The sequence below is a fragment of the Petromyzon marinus genome, unplaced genomic scaffold, assembly GCF_048934315.1.
Source record: "Petromyzon marinus isolate PM22_M1 ecotype Great Lakes invasive population unplaced genomic scaffold, UKy_Petmar_22M1.pri1.0 PM_G_Scaffold_4, whole genome shotgun sequence".
Taxonomy (NCBI): Eukaryota; Metazoa; Chordata; class Hyperoartia; order Petromyzontiformes; family Petromyzontidae; genus Petromyzon; species Petromyzon marinus.
In genome coordinates this window covers 6,568,401-6,586,659 of record NW_027422983.1, presented here as the reverse complement: position 1 = coordinate 6,586,659, position 18,259 = coordinate 6,568,401, and the positions used below count along the sequence as shown (strand labels likewise).

Genomic DNA, 18,259 nt, shown 5'->3' with positions numbered 1-18,259 from the left:
GTGTGTGTACACTGTGTGTATACTGTGTGTGTACTGTGTGTGTACACTGTGTGTGTGTACACTGTGTGTGTACACTGTGTGTACTGTGTGTGTGTGTACACTGTGTGTATACTGTGTGTGTACTGTGTGTGTGTACACTGTGTGTGTGTACACTGTGTGTGTGTACACTGTGTGTACTGTGTGTGTACACTGTGTGTGTACACTGTATGTGTGTACACTGTGTGTCTCCTTATTAATAGAGGTGAAAAATGAATAATTGAACACGATAATTGGACGAAATTTACAAAACATACAACTAAATAATAGTTTTTCTGATTATTTGCACCGCCAGGGAGGACATTTAAACAAATAAACACAAAGTGTGATGTAAATATCTTGAAGGTGGAACCACAAAATTCATCAACGTCACTAACGGCAGAGTTCATGAACCTTAACCACGTGACTCGGGCCGCGTCACCACGGTGACGAGGGGGTCGGGAATTCTGACCAATCCGTGACTCGGGTTTACGTCACCACGGTGACGAGAGGGTCGGGAATTCTGACCAATCGCGGCGCCCGTCGTGGGCGGATCCAACGGGGCCAACCCGGAAGTGCAGCGCGAAGAAATCTCGGCCTAGCGGCGGTGACCGCGCGCCTCACAGACAGCAGCAGCAGCCTCGTGGTCAAACATTCACCTGAGGTGACCTCCTCCTGCTGCTCCTGCTCCTGCTGCTCCTGCTCCTCCTGCTGCTCCTCCTGCTGCTCCTCCTCCTCCTGCTCCAGCTGCTGCGTGTTGAGTCTACTGCTGCTACTGCGTGTTGTGTCTACTGCTATTGCGTGTTGTGTCTACTGCTGCGTGTTGTGTCTACTGCTGCTGCTACTGCTGCGTGTTGTGTCTACTGCTGCTGCGTGTTGTGTCTACTGCTGCTGCGTGTTGTGTCTACTGCTGCGTGTTGTGTCTACTGCTGCTACTGCTGCGTGTTGTCTACTGCTACTACTACTGCTGCTACTGCTGCGTGTTGTGTCTACTGCTGCTGCTGCGTGTTGTGTCTACTGCTGCTGCGTGTTGTGTCTACTGCTGCGTGTTGTGTCTACTGCTGCGTGTTGTGTCTACTGCTGCGTGTTGTGTCTACTGCTGCTACTGCTGCGTGTTGTGTCTACTGCTGCGTGTTGTGTCTACTGCTGCGTGTTGTGTCTACTGCTGCGTGTTGTGTCTACTGCTGCTACTGCTGCGTGTTGTGTCTACTGCTGCTGCTGCGTGTTGTGTCTACTGCTGATGCGTGTTGTGTCTACTGCTACGTGCTGTGTCTACTGCTGCGTGTTGTGTCTACTGCTGCGTGGTGTGTCTACTACTGCTGCGTGCTGTGTCTACTGCTGCGTGTTGTGTCTACTGCTGCGTGTTGTGTCTACTGCTGCGTGTTGTGTCTACTGCTACTGCTGCGTGTTGAGTCTACTGCTGCTACTGCTGCGTGTTGAGTCTACTGCTGCTGCTGCTACGTGTTGTGTCTACTGCTACGTGTTGTGTCTACTGCTGCTACGTGTTGTGTCTACTGCTGCGTGTTGTGTCTACTGCTGCTGCTGCGTGTTGTGTCTACTGCTGCGTGTTGTGTCTACTGCTGCGTGTTGAGTCTACTGCTGTGTGTTGTGTCTACTGCTACGTGTTGTGTCTACTGCTGCTTGTTGTGTCTACTGCTGCGTGTTGTGTCTACTGCTGCTTGTTGTGTCTACTGCTGCTTGTTGTGTCTACTGCTGCGTGTTGAGCCTACTGCTATGTGTTGTGTCTACTGCTGCGTGTTGTGTCTACTGCTGCGTGTTGAGTCTACTGCCACGTGTTGTGTCTACTGCTGCTACATGTTGTGTCTACTGCTACGTGTTGTGTCTACTGCTGCGTGTTGTGTCTACTGCTGCGTGTTGTGTCTGCTGCTGCGTGTTGTGTCTACTGCTACTGCGTGTTGTGTCTACTGCTGCGTTTTGTGTCTACTGCTACTGCGTGTTGAGTCTACTGCTGCGTGTTGTGTCTACTGCTACGTGTTGTGTCTACTGCTACGTGTTGTGTCTACTGCTGCGTGTTGTGTCTACTGCTACTGCGTGTTGTGTCTACTGCTGCGTGTTGTGTCTACTGCTGCGTGTTGTGTCTACTGCTACTGCGTGTTGTGTCTACTGCTACGTGTTGTGTCTACTGCTACTGCGTGTTGTGTCTACTGCTGCGTGTTGTGTCTACTGCTGCTGCTGCGTGTTGTGTCTACTGCTACGTGTTGTGTCTACTGCTGCGTGTTGTGTCTACTGCTACTGCGTGTTGTGTCTACTGCTACGTGTTGTGTCTACTGCTGCGTGTTGTGTCTACTGCTGCGTGTTGAGTCTACTGCTGCGTGTTGTGTCTACTGCTGCTACATGTTGTGTCTACTGCTACGTGTTGTGTCTACTGCTGCGTGTTGTGTCTACTGCTGCGTGTTGTGTCTACTGCTGCGTGTTGTGTCTACTGCTACTGCGTGTTGTGTCTACTGCTACGTGTTGTGTCTACTGCTACTGCGTGTTGTGTCTACTGCTACTGCGTGTTGTGTCTACTGCTGCGTGTTGTGTCTACTGCTGCGTGTTGAGTCTACTGCTGCGTGTTGTGTCTACTGCTACGTGTTGTGTCTACTGCTGCGTGTTGTGTCTACTGCTATGTGTTGTGTCTACTGCTGCGTGTTGTGTCTACTGCTACTGCGTGTTGTGTCTACTGCTGCGTGTTGTGTCTACTGCTGCGTGTTGAGTCTACTGCTGCGTGTTGTGTCTACTGCTACGTGTTGTGTCTACTGCTACGTGTTGTGTCTACTGCTGCGTGTTGTGTCTACTGCTACTGCGTGTTGTGTCTACTGCTGCGTGTTGTGTCTACTGCTGCGTGTTGAGTCTACTGCTGCGTGTTGTGTCTACTGCTACTGCGTGTTGTGTCTACTGCTACGTGTTGTGTCTACTGCTACTGCGTGTTGTGTCTACTGCCACGTGTTGTGTCTACTGCTACTGCGTGTTGTGTCTACTGCTGCGTGTTGTGTCTACTGCTACGTGTTGTGTCTACTGCTGCGTGTTGTGTCTACTGCTGCTGCATGTTGTGTCTACTGCTACGTGTTGTGTCTACTGCTGCGTGTTGTGTCTACTGCTACTGCGTGTTGTGTCTACTGCTGCGTGTTGTGTCTACTGCTGCGTGTTGTGTCTACTACTGCTGCGTGTTGTGTCTACTGCTACGTGTTGTGTCTACTGCTGCGTGTTGTGCCTACTGCTGCGTGTTGTGTCTACTGCTGCTGCGTGTTGTGTCTACTGCTACTGCTGCGTGTTGTGTCTACTGCTGCGTGTTGTGTCTACTGCTACTACTACTGCTGCTACTGCTGCGTGTTGTGTCTACTGCTGCTGCTACTGCTACGTGTTGTGTCTGCTGCTGCGTGTTGTGTCTACTGCTACTACTACTGCTGCTGCGTGTTGTGTCTACTGCTGCGTGTTGTGTCTACTGCAGCTTGTTTTAAAGTGATACATTTTGACTCGTGTTTTTTTCTCAATGAGGACGTTGATCGTGCGACCATTGTTCTACCGTGCTTTAGGTTTGACCAAAAGGCGATTTCCCGGCTCATAATCCACCAAATGTTTTGCATTGGACACGTATTTAATTTGTTTAACTTGACCGTGCGTGAGCAAGGGGTCCTTGTCTGTCAACAACGCAGAGAGCGACACGCAAGTCAGCCCACAGACAGCGATAGGGGCCTTGCCACATAACGCCTGCATTTGTTTCGATGTGTAGAACGCAAGCTTCTTAGACGTATCCACAGCGGTTTCTTCTTCTTCAGGGAAACTCTGATAGGCAGGGTGGGGTGGGGTGGTTTGTTCTAAACATGTTTGGCCTTTTGTTTTATTTTATTTCGTTATATTTTTTGTTTGGTGAGCGTTCGTTTGTGCCGTACCACCCCAAATAACATCACCGCTAATTTCCCAGGCAGCCCTGCCCACCGAAGGTCACGTGGCTTAGCACGAAGGTCACGTGGCTTAGCACGAAGGTCACGTGGCTTAGCACGAAGGTCACGTGGCTCAGCACGAAGGTCACGTGGCTTAGCACGAAGGCCACGTGGCTTAGCACACGCGCGCGCATTTTAAAATAAAGTTCTGTTAAAATCCTGATGTACGATTTACCTCACGTGCAAGTTCCCCCTTTCCACGTTACAAAACCATTGTGATCCTTATTCTTAGCTCTTTCGGTAAAGTCACGTTGAAGGGAAACAATAAAATAATAAAATATATACAAAACAATAAAAATTATCACGATGTTTCGACCATAACACAAACGGTCGTCATCAGGTGTGAAAATTTTTATTGTTTTATATATTTTGTTATTTTATTGTTCCCCTTCAATGTGACTTTACCGAAATAGCTAAGAATATGAATTGCTGCAGTCACGAAAGCTTTAAATCACAATATTGTAATCCTGCTAAAGGTTTGTTTGACGTCTGTAGTGACGTCTACCGTCAGAACGTCAACTGTGATGTCCCAACTGGAAATTTATCGGTGCCGGTATGAGGCGATCAGACACCTCCCTGCCTGTACTCACAGCTTTACATTGTGCTTGTTTGAGAACAACGTTTTATTTTTCCTGGGCTCACCTCGGCACATCATCGGTGTATTTTAAACATTGCCGTCACATAATCATTGTGACAATCGTGTTTATTTTCCATTGATTTCACCGCGTTAAATAACTAAGCTCTCAATGCAAGTGGAACGTTATTTTTTTGTAATTTTTTAAATGTCCTCTGTGTTTTTTTGTGTATTTCAGAAACAATTGCTCATCTGGAAAAAAAAATAAACATTTAAAGGACCTCGTTGTCGGTGAACATTTTTTTTGTTCAAGTAATTTCTATTACCGCCAGTCACGTGGGGAAATATTGTTTTGCAAGTGCAACGAAAGAGCCAAAGTAATCATCACGACGTGTCGCACGGAACCGTAACTGCCCTTGTTCTCGTGCAATAGCGGTGCGATGTCACACGCGGCGCGGCGATGTCAAGGCAGCAAGGAAACGCGGACCTACAATATCAGTGTCGTCGGTCTTTCCGGGACCGAGAAGGAGAAGGGAAGCTGTGGAGTAGGCAAGTCGTGCCTCAGCAACAGGTTCTCAAGGCCAAGAGCAGACGACTATCACACGGAACACACTTCGATACTGAGCCAAGTTGATTTCGGCGGTCGGGTCGTGAATAACGACCACTACCTTTACTGGGGCGGGGCAACGCGCACCGCTGACGGGGGACGAGAGTACGCCTTCAACGTCGTCGAACAAACCGAATTTGTTGACGACGCCACTTTCCAGCCACACAGGAGCTCCGACTCCCGGCATTACGTCAAACGCGCGGCCGCCACCAGGCTTGCCTCGGCCGAAAAGCTCATGTACATTTGCACTGACCAACTGGGAGTCGAGCAAGATTTTGAGCAGTATCCAATGCCCGACGGTAAGCTGCACATTGATGGCTTCTTGGCGTGCTTCGATGTCAGCGTTTCCGCGCAGAGAACGCTGCGAGATCAGTTGAGGTTTCTGGAGGAGTTGGTGTCGCAACTTGTGAAATTAAAGAAGCCCATTTTGTTGGTTGCCACGAAGTGTGACGTGTTGGATGAGCAGCACCTGAAGGAACTTCGAGCGTTTGCCTCTGGGAAAAAAGTTCGCCTGCCGATAGTCGAGACGTCAGCAAGTGACAATGTGAATGTGTCGGCAGCATTTCTGACCCTTGCGCAGATGATTGACAAGCCGAAAGGAAAGCCAAAGTTGGTGCCATTTGAGAAGGCCGCCAAGCAAGTCAAGGAACACCACCAAAGTGCCATTAAGGATTATAATTCTCGGTTGACAAAAATTGTCACAGACTACTGCGTGACCTGGCAGGTGACCGGCAAGCAACTGGATGACTGCCCGGAGTATGTCCAGCTTGTGGACTTGCTGGGTGCTAACAGGGCTGAAAGTTACTTTCGAGAACACATCACGCGTTTGAAGGCTGCACATATCGAAGGAAAGGTGGCACAATGCATCAGCTCTCTGCCCGACGCTTTTGACTCATTGGTCCCTGACATCACGGACATTGAATCCCTCAGCTGGGACGAGGCTTTGCTGCTCTTGCGGAAGAAACCAGAGTTTGGATTGTGGTTTGTCGAGCTGTCCGATGGGGTTTGGACCGACAGCGGTCGCGTCAACACCGTCGCCGACGGGCGTGTCCCCGTTGCGTTTTTGCGAGAGTTCGGCCCTTCGCATTTCCAAGCCCACATGCGGAAATTGCAGGTGCTGAGGAAGAAGGAGGAAATGAAGGGAGCCCTTCGCGACACGTTGGAGAATTCTGGCGAGGTGTTGCCAGGGAGGCCGTGGGATGACGCACGGTCGTTCCTCATTGACGAGGAGGGCTCGCGGACGCCGTGCGGGCGAGGGCGCGTTTCAATCTACCGAGAGTGCCGAGGCAAGATGACGGATGAAGCGAAAGACGAATACCAGGAGCTGCTCCTCGAGCGCTCGGAAACGTTCGCCGGCGTGGACAGAAACGAAGCGTTTGACCGCGACGAGATAGCGGAGATTCACCAGGACCTGGAACGTGACGGTCGCCATGAGGCGCTCAAGTGGGCGCCTGCCTTGAGAGATGCGCTGATCCTGAAACACGTGTTCTCTGTTCGTCACCCAACCTGGGAGTCTTGCTTCAGCAAAGATAAGTGCACTGACCTGCAAATTCCGCTGCTTCTCTCAAGTGCTATTCCCAAATTGGTAAGCAAACGTTCGGAATCTTTAATCAATTTTGACAGTGCGGATGCATTTGATGTCATAATATTCGGTAGAGATGGCCTCGCAAGCAAACTTTGCAGCGAAATCAAACAACAATCGGCCGGAAATGAGTTCACGGTGAATGGGAAGGTTTATGAGTTGGAACTAAAAGCAATGGATGGAGATGTGACGGGCTTTGCAAACATCATGCAGAGTAACGTTTCTCAGCCCAGCGGATGTCTGTGTGCTTTCAACTCATTGAAATCGTTAAATTACATCGTGGACAGCCTAGGAAGAGTGAATTCTTGTGCGTCCTTCATAAAGAAGGATGGCCTCTCGAGCTGCATTCCTGTTGCTTTGATGCTGGCAAATCAGAAGGACGTTACAGACAGAAAGCTGCCTTTGCTACGGCAGCAAGCCCAGGAAGCGGCCGACAAGCTACAAGTCTCTTTTATCGATTGCCCTTCTGAGATGTCATCTCCAAAACAATTCCATGAAACACAGATCAAACGTGCCCTGAGTCAGATTGTGAATGCTTGCCAGAACACGACCCTTCTGCCCGACCCATTCAGCAGCCCAGAGTCTGGCGCGCCCGACGTGAACATCACCATGTGTCTGATGTGTGGAGACCCTTTCGACATTGGCACAGTCCTAACGCCCTTTCTGGAATTCTGCAGCAGTGGGCATCCTGCTGGCAACGACTGCATGAATCTAGAAATGTTTGTGGGAATGCAGAGCAGAAGGATCAAGGTTACCGTCATCTCTTACCACGCAGCAATGCTGAAGCGGGAAGAGCTCACCCATGGCTACGTTTTGGTGTATTCTGCCAAAAGAAAAGCTTCCTTTGCAATGCTTCGAGCATTCCTCTCCGACGTAACAGAGGCCATTCCGGTTCTGCTCGTGGCCATCACTGACAGCTCCGCAGAGTTTCTGGAAAATGCGCTGGCAAGAGAACTTTTCCCCGAGGGCAGCCGTATTGCGAATGAGATCGGAGCCGAGTCCATTGCCGCACCCGCACAGCCGCATTTTCACCGACAGAAGGAATATCTGAAGACGTTTTTCACCAAAGTTTTGGAGACGAAGGCTGTGGTTGAAGACGACTACAAGAGTGGCCGCACTTTGGAATCGCGCAACGAAACGCCGCGGCAGGCGTCATTGCCGTCATTGACGTCGCCACCTGAGAGCGACGATGACGAGGGCCAGCCTCGGTACGGCACAACGAGCGATGAAGCTCAGCTTATTCCAAGCACCACGCCCCGTGTAAAATCCAAGGGGAATATGAATCCACTCTCGTGTGCCAACATAACGAGCCAAGACATCGAGAGGACACGCAAGAAGTCGCTCCCTCCTCCGAAACCCAAACCCGTTATGGAGAGGCCGCAGGTAAACAAATCGGAGCCCAAACTTCTCGAGAAGATAAACGGCAGCGTCCGCAAGGCACCCGTGAGACCTCAGGGCCCTCCGAAAGCTCCCGTGACGTCACCGGCGGACTCGGAGTCAACCGAGCTTCTGCCAGTGCAGGGTGGCGAGATGCGGTCGATGGCGAAGCCGTTCGGTCGTGCCAAACCGGCGGGGCCGAACGGAGACGGCGGCCCGCTTGAGCGGAGGCCGAGAGTCCGGCGGCAGGCGAGGAGAAACCGCCCGTGCGGGTTCAAGTCCAGGAGAAAGCAGGCGGACCCCGCAGACGCAATCCGGCGGCACGCCGTGCGCCCCTCCGATGCCGGTGACTCCGAGCCGCTTCTGTTGCCCTCGGAGCGCGACCGTCCGGGCCTTGACAACCCCGCCGCGCAGTTCCATGACGAAGTATCCGGCGGCGGCGGCGGCGGGACGAGAAGAGAGAAAGGTGCACAGGACGAGAGGGGAGGCGAGGCCAAAGTGAGTGGTGCGATATTTTTGTTGTTGCGTCCCTCGTGAGATTTTCTTTCTCCCGCCACACGCTGTACGTTTCAGGGCTCATGCCCATGACGTTGTATTTACTTGTGAAAAAAATGTTGCCTTGTCTAGTCACGGCAAACGCGAGGCAGTGTTGTGGTGGGCAGTTTCACAAATTGGACAACTTAAAAATGATTAAATTCATGCGGGGTGTCATTTTGAAGGCGATCAATATACATTTTTGTAAACGTGGTTTAATAATTAATTGATTGAATGATTTGCCGATTCAGTGAAAATGAACGCGCACCACGTGCTCGCCGCGCGACAGCCGCGAGGTCTAGCACGAGGAAGTAACATTATAAGGTGCCGTACCTCTTAACCTTCAACTATTTGGTCATCAGACCTCCCTTTAGAGAATGAATGGATGTGAGGCTACGAGGCAGGGGGAGACGTATTTTGCACTATTTTGCCAGTCGCAGGCGTTCGTCTCGCGGTAATGTTGCACGGTTCCATTCCCAGCACCGCTTCCCAGACTGCGTGCGCGAGGACTCGACCGGCGACACGTGCGCGTGCGTGCGCACCCTCTCCCATTCCGCCAACCTGCAGTACTGCGAGTTCGCCGACACGGAGGTGATGAAACGCACCACCACCCCCCACCCACCCCCATCCCAACGGAGGCAGGCATTGGCACATATGCAAGACTGAGATCCCCCTTATAGCCACAATAGACGTTTGGGGCAAGCGGTGCTCGCGACCGCCTAATGAAGGCCGGCATGGCACGTGGGTGGGTGGGCCAGCGACACGCCCGGGCCTCCTTCAATGTCACCCCAAGTGGTGATGTTAACACATTGTAGCGGGCACTTCTTTGAGGCTGAGTCGACTTCAAGACCTCGTCGGATATCCGCCAAGGTTTTTTGCTCCCGAGTGGGAATTGAACTCGGGTCGCCGGGTTCGTGGCAGAGTGCAATAACCCGCTGCGCCAGCAGCTACCCCACATAGGCGCGTACACACTGCGCGAGAGGCGTAACAAGGCAACCTCACGCTTTGTCTAAGGGCAGTGTGATCTGTCTGGTGTTGGCAAATGGAGAAAGCCACAGATCCTGGCGCAGTGATCTTTTGGGTATCGCTGCGGTTTTTCGCTCTTGACTCGCAATGAGAAGGTTGTACATTTATTTAGAACATCGTCCCTTCCAGGCCTGATGACATTAAAACTACGTTATTAAATTATTCCACCTCCATTGTTTACCGAGACAGAGAGCTGCTCAGTGCTGGTTCGAATGGGGGAATTTACGACAACTATTTTTAACAGTGCAATTAACATAACATGTTTTTAAGAGTAATTTTTTTTTATTGTAGATCGCCAACTGAATACATTAAAATATTGTATTAAAGAAATTCTGCTCCGAGTTTCTAGTGCACCACATGGAAAGCGATGTGCCATTTGGAGGCGGTACAGCAAGTAGGTTAACAAGTTTAGCGATTAAGGATTCTCCCCTTGTGTGTCGGGGCTTTCTCCGGGCATTGCGGTTTCCTTTCAAGTGAAAAAAAAAATCATCTCAATTGGCCCAATGTTGAATTTTGATTTAAAGCTTTCGTGACTGCAGTAATTCATATTCTTAGCTCTTTTGGTAAAGTCACGTTGAAGGGAAACAATAAACATCTTGATCTGCACTGGTTCCATCAATAATAACAATAAAATATTGTTTTATATATATTTTATTATTTTATTGTTTCCCTTCGACGTGACTTTACCGAAAGAGCTAACAATATGGCCCAATGTTGTAAGCGGAACCTACTTTAATAAACAACAACGCGATGCTTGCGTCTGAGGCAGTTGACGTGGAAGTTGAATGGTGTGTGTGTGGTATTTGACGATGGCGTGGAACGCCACATGGGCACGGCTGGGATATTGCCACCGACTTCCCAAGCACAGAGACGTACATGAAGAAGAAAGAGGCTTTCGTGGGCGAATGATTTTGAGCTCGCCGCTTAATGCAACGCAGCAATCCCCAAGCACAGCGGCACGGCAGATTCCCCCCACTCCTATTCTCCTGACGACGATTTGCTTGCTCGCGTTGCGATCGAAATGTCGCGATATATTTTTTTACACCGTTGGAAACCTCATTTGCCAGTTACAAAATATGATAATTGTTTTATTTACCCATTTATCTGGCAACAAAACTGACACCTTTTTTTACAAGGAGTCGTGTTTACATTGACCACAATACCTGCGGTCGGAACGCAAACACAAAACAACAACTCTGATAATATATATGGCACTGTCCTTGAAATTGATTGGTCCACACCCGAGACAGCTTTCTTTAGAGCCTCGTCTCACATGGTGTTGGACCAGAAGATGCCAAAAGGCGCACAACTCAAAGGCAATGCACCATCAGAGTATGAGAGCTCGGGGTAAGCATTTACACAACATTGGAAACCTCATTTTCCAGTAACAAAATATGATAATTGTTTTTTTTACCCTTTGTTGTATATATAGGCGTTATGAAAATTGATGAAAATAATGAAAATAAATGAAATTTGAGATTTGCATAATTTATCCAAAATTATGTTAATCAGTGTAATTATGCGCATAAATTATGCTGATTCGAGAGATAATCGTATTAATTTATGCGAGTGGGCGTGGTTATGATAATGCAGGTCGTTATGGATTATCAGGTCGAGCCTCGGTGACGAGGATTGTGTTATGAATTGGAATAACACAATTAATCGTATGCAGTGACGCAGGCATTGTGAGCGTGAATGAGAGAGAGTCGATTCGACTCTGCTCTTTAATTCCGTATTATCGATAAGGATACGATTACTCTCGATTGAACATTATGAATTATGTGTGTTATGGATTATGTGTGGTGATAGTGTGCTTATGATAGGTCCCCAGGATTCAGATCTCATACACAGAACAATATTATGCAGAATTTCAGGAAGAATCACACACAAACCTTCTGCTTTGATCAATTTTATTTTCTAGCTAACTTAAATTTTTGGATAATATGAAAACTCAATCTCGGGATGTTGGAATTTCAACACAGCGTTAACATGATACCATCACGATTGCGTTGTTTCACCTCGATAGCGGCACCTGTGGTTAATTCCCGACGCGTAACGCAATCGATCGGTTGTTGAGAGAGAGATTAAAAACAAGCGAACTATTCTATCAAAACCTTAACCTTATAATATGCAAACTCGTATTCTTGAATGATTACACAACACGGCACTCGGTCTTTGATTCGTATCCAATCCTTAACACATTCTGATATGCGAAATTATTATGCTTGAAATCGTCAGCACAGTACCACGGCGATGTTCGTTCATTGAGTGAGGAGGGAGTGTGGGGGAGGGGCATACGAACGACTGCCAGTTTCTGTCCACCGCTGGCTGGAAGAGTCAGCACGACGCTCGCCGTCGTCACGCCGATGGGTGTTGAGTGCGGGGCCGCTTCCCTCTCAGCCCTGGTGACGCGAAGTTGCGCGCTGTAGCACGCTGGTGGCACGGTGTTGGCACGCGCTGGTGCTGGTGCTGGTGGCACGCTGGTGGCGCGCTGTTGGCACGCGCTGGTGCTGGTGCTGATGGCACGCTGGTGGCGCGCGCTCCCTCTCCTTGAAGATGCGCGAACGCGCCCGTGCTGGTTCGCTGATAGCAGTTTCTCTCCACTGCTGGCTGAGCTGCTGCACGCTCTTGCTTGGCGTTGCTGGCCGCGCTCTTTCTCCTTGAAGATGCGCGAACGCGCCCGTGCTGATTCGCTGATAGCAGTTTCCTCTACTGCTGGATGAGCTGCGCCGGTGCGCGCTCTTTCCGCTGCTGTAGTATCTGACACTGCGCTCGCGGGCGACAGGTCAAGTTTTTCTTCTGCTGAGTGAGTTGAGTCGCACGTGCTCTCTCTGTTGAAGTGCGCGAACGTGCCCGTGCTGGTTCGCTGACAGCAGGTTTCCTCCACTGCTGTATGACTAACTTTTGTTGATACATCGCGACTCATGCGATCCTCGCTACTCAGCGAGGCTTGGAGCCAGCCGCTCCATGCGACTGCTCGTCCTGTGGACGTCTTGACTCGCTGATCTGTCTTGACTCTTGACTTAACTTCACTGACTTTTGAAAATGCGGCTGACCGTTATATTCAAAAGACAATTCTCTCTGCGCAGTGGAAAAGGGGGGGGGGGGGGTCGGGGTCTGTGTGTGTGAGTTCGTGTGTGTGTACAGATGGCTCCTGCGATAACGATCTGTCTGTCCTGGCGTGAAATTCCTCTCTCGCGCTCTTCGGGAAAGACAAAGGTGGTCGGGAGTACCTATCTCTTTATACTTTGGACTTTATATTTCTCAAATACAATTTGGTCCCATGTTCGCCAAGACTCGTGTTTGTAACTACGTCCTCCCGACACCCCTCTCGGGTTACCGAGGTTCGCATTGATATGATGGAGTTATTAGAAAGAAAAATAATTTTCATCCTGAGTTTAAGAGGTCCGTTTCCAGATTGTTGGAATCCATATCCCTTGGTTCTGTAAGGTTCTATAATGGAATATCGTTTAAGGCTAACACATTATTAATGTTATATTGCAATTTTCTTTAAAACTTTGTTTGCCTGGTTGCCGTGTGTGGGGTGGGGTGTGTCTCCTCATCAAACCCGGCTGGCTTTTCCAGATGGCCCCTTGTGATAAGGTGTAATTCCTGCTTCTCCGTGCTGTGAGAGAGACAAAGGTGGTCGGGGTTGCTTGGGATATTGTTTAAACTCTTTCGTAAGTTTGCCCGTTCGCCTCATTCCTTCTCGATAACCTTTGATGTGACTCGGTATTTTGTCTCCAAGCTTTGTTTTAACAGTAAAAGTATTCAAGGGGAAAATCATTTGATAGCGAATTAATTATTGGATAATAATTCACTGATGTATCTGGTGGCCTGGTCTTGATTGGAGTGAGCGCGAGGACCGCTAACTTTAGCATATTCTTGTTATTGCATTTTAAATTTGAACCGTTGTTTTAATGACAAAGGAAAAAAATATATATGGTTTAACCCGTGGGCGTCCTCGTTTCTGGCTTGCAGAGGGCTTCCCTCTGCGTGACCTCCCTTAGGGCACATCAAACTCTTGTTCATCTGGAGATCTTCGCAGATAGCTGCTAACATACTCGCCTCGAGAGTTTTATTATTCCTTTATTTTTTAATGGTCTGTTTATGATCGACATCTGGTTTTTCGTGTGCCTGGCTTACAGGTTTTATTGATTATTTTTGTTTGTTTGTTAAAAATATATATATATCGCAAATATTATTGTTAATATCAATTTTGGAAAAGGCTCATATACAACACCTTTTATCTTGCGTTCCGACCGTAGGTATTGTGGTCAATGTAAACATGATTCCTCGTAAAAAAAGGTGTCAGTTTTGTTGCCAGATAAAAGGGTAAAAAACCAATTATCATATTTTTTTTGTTCATTTAATTTATGTTATCATTTTATCGTTCTACCAGCGTCAACTTTACCGAAAGACCCGAAGAATATTTGTCTGCACCTCCTCGCTGCCCGCCCCCCCCCCCCCCTCCCCACAGGAGTTTGTCCGAGCCTACGACACGACCGGCGACCCGGATCGGCTGACCGACGTCGCCGGGGGCGTCGACCCCCCCGGCGCTCGTGAACCAGCGGCTCGTCGCGCTCCGGCCGGCGTGCCGCGGCCCCGATGGCCGCACGCCCGGGGAGCTCGACCCGGGGTGAGAGTTTCGATTTGAAGCTTTCGTGACTGCGAGGATTCATCTTCTTTGGTTCTTTCGGTAAAGTCACCACCACGTAGAATGAGAATAAAATTATAAATTGATAAAATAAAATAACACAATAAAAATTCTCACGACGTTTCGGCCACAACACAAGCGGCCTTCATCAGGTGAAGGGACGAGACTGTCTGGAGGACAGCGCTGGAGCGAACACAGCCACGCTCAGATCGCGACCTTTAAGCTCTTAGAGTCGCGGCATCTCTTCAGAAAGGTGAGAGACTCGATTAGTTGAGCCTCCTTATCCCGGAATCTGTAGAATGATCTTAAGGTTGTGTGGAATCCCTCCCCGTAGAGGCGGTTAAATTTCGATTTAAAGCTTTCGTGACTGCATGGATTCATCTTCTTTGGTTCTTTCGGTAAAATAATACATTGATAAAATAAAATAACACAATAAAAATTCTCACGACGTTTCGGCCATAACACAAGCGGCCTTCATCACCGGGGTGAGAGGTCGCGGCGACGAGCGGAGGTGACCCCCTCCCACCGAGCTTTGAGCCGTTCTCGGTTGGGTTGACGGAACCAGCGCGGGTCAAGATGAAGCTGTTGGGATAAATAAAGTGGCATCTTGTTGACTTCAAAGCAAGAGGGGCTCTTGGCCAGGATGACGTAGGATGATAGCATTCGCACAAGACTTGATTGATGGAATGGCACCCAAAGGAGAAAACGCTCCCCTTTAGCAGTGACCGTGGAGCCAGATGGAGATGATCTCATGCGCAGGAGCGCAGTTCTGGCATTGCAGGATTATGAAGGATCGGTTAGCCGTGGGAGGGGAGACCATTTAGAACACGGCCGATCGCGACGTATTCGCGTTTTTTCAAATGCAGCTGGTCTTAAATTAATTCAGAGATCGTCACCCCGGCAGAAAGTCAAAAATCTATCTTAAAACAAGGCCACCAAAAGTATCGCGAGCCTCGCGGCTCTCACAGCGTCTTCTTTGGTTCTTTTGGTAAAGTCACCTCGTAGAATGAGAATAAAATAATAAATTAATAAAATAACACAATAAAATTCTCACGACGTTTCGGCTACAACACAAGTGGCCTTCTTCATGTGAAAGGAACGGACCTGTCGGGACGACAGAGCCTCAACTTCAGCACCATGGATAGCTACGAGCCCCGTTCAGACGGACGAGTTCATAGCTCGTTGCTATCCGTGGTGCTAAAGTTGAGGCTTTGTCAGGTCTGTTCCCTTCACCTGAAGAAGGCCACTTGTGTTGTGGCTGAAACGTCGCGAGAATGTTATTGTTTTATTTTATTATTTTATTATCATTCTACATGGTGACTTTACCGAAAGAACCAAAGAAGATGAATCCTTGCAGTCACGAAAGCTTTAAATCGAAATTCTCACAGCGATTGGTGGGTTTTATCGTTCTCCTCGTTGCAGCTTCGAGTTCGGCCCGGCGGCCGTTTCTCCAGGGAAACCTTTCGCCCGGAGGGCGCCGCCGCCGACGCCGCCGCCGCCGCCTCCACGCCTCCTCTGACACGGGCGGTCCACTCGGCGTTGCCCTCGGTGATACCCCCCCGGTCCACGCCGAACTGGGGGAATGCACAGGTGTGAATGCCGATTGTTTTGTTGTTGTCGTTGTTGTAGTTGGTGTGTGCCGCGTCTGTGCCAGTTGTTTTGTTAATTTTCGACTTAAAGCTTTCGTGACTGCAAGGATTCATCTTCTTTGGTTATTTCGGTAAAGTCACCACGTAGAATGAGAATAAAATAATAAATTGATAAAATAAAATAACAATAAAATTCTCACGACGTTTTGGCCACGACACAAGCGGCCTTCATCAGGTGAAGGGACGAGACTGTCTGGAGGACAGCGCTGGAGCGAACACAGCCAAGCTCAGACCGCGACCTTTAAGCTGTGTGAGAAGAAACAGAGCGCCTTGACAAAGGAATTAGCATTGAATTTAGGATTGAAATAGCTGAGTGATTAGCTTGTGACTGGTCACAGAAATGGCTATGTTAAAGTCAAAGCATACACATCCAATGCTAATTCCTTTGTCAAGGCGCTCTGTTTCTTCTCACACAGCTTAAAGGTCGCGGTCTGAGCTTGGCTGTGTTCGCTCCAGCGCTGTCCTCCAGACAGTCTCGTCCCTTCACCTGATGAAGGCCGCTCGTGTTGTGGCCGAAACGTCGTGAGAATTTTATTTTATTTTATCAATTTATTATTTTAATCTCATTCTACGTGGTGACTTTACCGAAAGAACCAAATAAGTTGTTTTGTTAATGTCATTCACGTGTTCACTTTTAACTGCGCCCCCACGTGCCGAGTGCCGCGCACGGTTTCCCACGTCTCACTCGCCTCAGCCAAGTCGCCGGCCGTAAGTCAATTTGGAAGCTTTGTGATGTATCGTTGTGGTTCAACCAAATTGGTCCACAGCTGCAGCAGATTGCATTGCGGCTGGCACGTCTACACAGCTCATCGGGCTCGCGCTGAGCAATGTCTCGTCACGCTCCAAGTGCCATTGGACGCTCTCTGTTACAACATTCTCCTGCGGAGGGAGGGAGCTAGTAGGAACGTGTTGGGTTGCTCGGTCAATGGCCAGGGTCAACAACGGCGGCACCACCACGTGGTGTGTTCAGCACCACGTGGTGTATTCAGCACCACGTGGTGTATTCAGCACAATATGCACGACTGTGAGGGCAGGCACAAGCCAGGGTGAGTAGGTGAAACGTTGAGTTTATAAGGGCACCACGGGGTGACCAGCCCCTCCCCACCCAGCCCCTCCCCACCCTCCCCTCCCCACCCTCCCCTCCCCACCCATCCCCTACCCACCCAGCCCCTCCCCACCCAGCCCCTCCCCACCCAGCCCCTCCCCACCCTCCCCTCCCCACCCAGCCCCACCCCTCCCATTTGTGGATGCACGACGGACTGACACAACAATAATCCCCTGTGGGCTGGTGGTGTAATAACCAGGTTCCTACACAGTATTATTTATGCAGCACTAGAAGACACTTATGTCAAACAAGAAGCATTAGTCCTGATATAACGTGTTAATTTACCGATGATTTCTCTAACCTGTGGATGTTAAAAAATCCTCTTGTGTTGCACACAGTGGCTACATTTTTGAGTCCCGATTCATTCTTCGCAGTGAATCGATCCGTTTTCGAAATGTAGAGGACCGCGATTTGATTCGAAAATAAAGTTTTCGTCTTCTTTCATTTACCTTACTCGTTTGTGTCGTTGCTTTTTCTGCCTCCAATTTACAGTTTTTGTTCACTCGATCAGCCTCAGTGTGACGTGAGCGTGTCGTTGGCGTGCATGAAATAGTTGGTTCTGATACTCGTGTCGCCTTGCATCGGTGAGCGTCTGCAGCTTGCTGCTCTCCTATCTCGGCCCTCTGCTCTCGTGCCCGTGTCCATCACCTGCCACTCATCCACCCTGCACACGTTTTGCCCCCGCGAACTGCAACACCCTCTGGCATCCAGAGTTGGCACTGCATTGGCAACATCCTCTGTGACTTGGCAGCCTGGAGGTAGAACCAATAAGACCATTGGAGCCTCCTTTGCCAGGAGCAAAAATATGATAATTGGTTTTTTTACCCTTTTATCTGGCAACAAAACTGACACCTTTTTGACAAGGAGTCGTGTTTACATTGACCACAATACCTGCGGTCGGAACGCAAACACAAAACAACAACTCTGATAATGTATGTGGCACTGTCCTTGAAATTGATTGGTCCACACCCGAGACAGCTTTCCTTAGAGCCCAGTCTCACATTGGTGTTGGACCTGATGACGTCAAAAGGCACACAACTCAAGGACAATGCACCACCATCAGAGTATGAGAGCTCGGGGTGAAGCATTTACACAACATTGGAAACCTCATTTGCCAGGAGCAAAATATGATCATTGTTTTTTTACCCTTTTATCTGGCAACAAAACTGACACCTTTTTGACAAGGAGT

The 18,259-nt window shown here is 49.3% G+C and overlaps 1 protein-coding gene across 1 annotated transcript; it reads left to right on the top strand.

The window, feature by feature from the left end:
• The first annotated feature begins 585 nt into the window (after positions 1 to 585).
• LOC142916610 (rho GTPase-activating protein 5-like) lies at positions 586 to 16,159 on the top strand. The gene is made up of 5 exons (XM_076061756.1): positions 586 to 679; positions 4,772 to 8,597; positions 9,114 to 9,224; positions 14,140 to 14,298; positions 15,739 to 16,159. The coding sequence occupies exons 2-5, from the start codon at positions 4,974 to 4,976 to the stop codon at positions 15,910 to 15,912; spliced, it is 4,068 nt and encodes a 1,355-aa protein (XP_075917871.1). The 5' UTR covers positions 586 to 679; positions 4,772 to 4,973; the 3' UTR covers positions 15,913 to 16,159.
• The last annotated feature ends 2,100 nt before the right edge of the window (positions 16,160 to 18,259 follow it).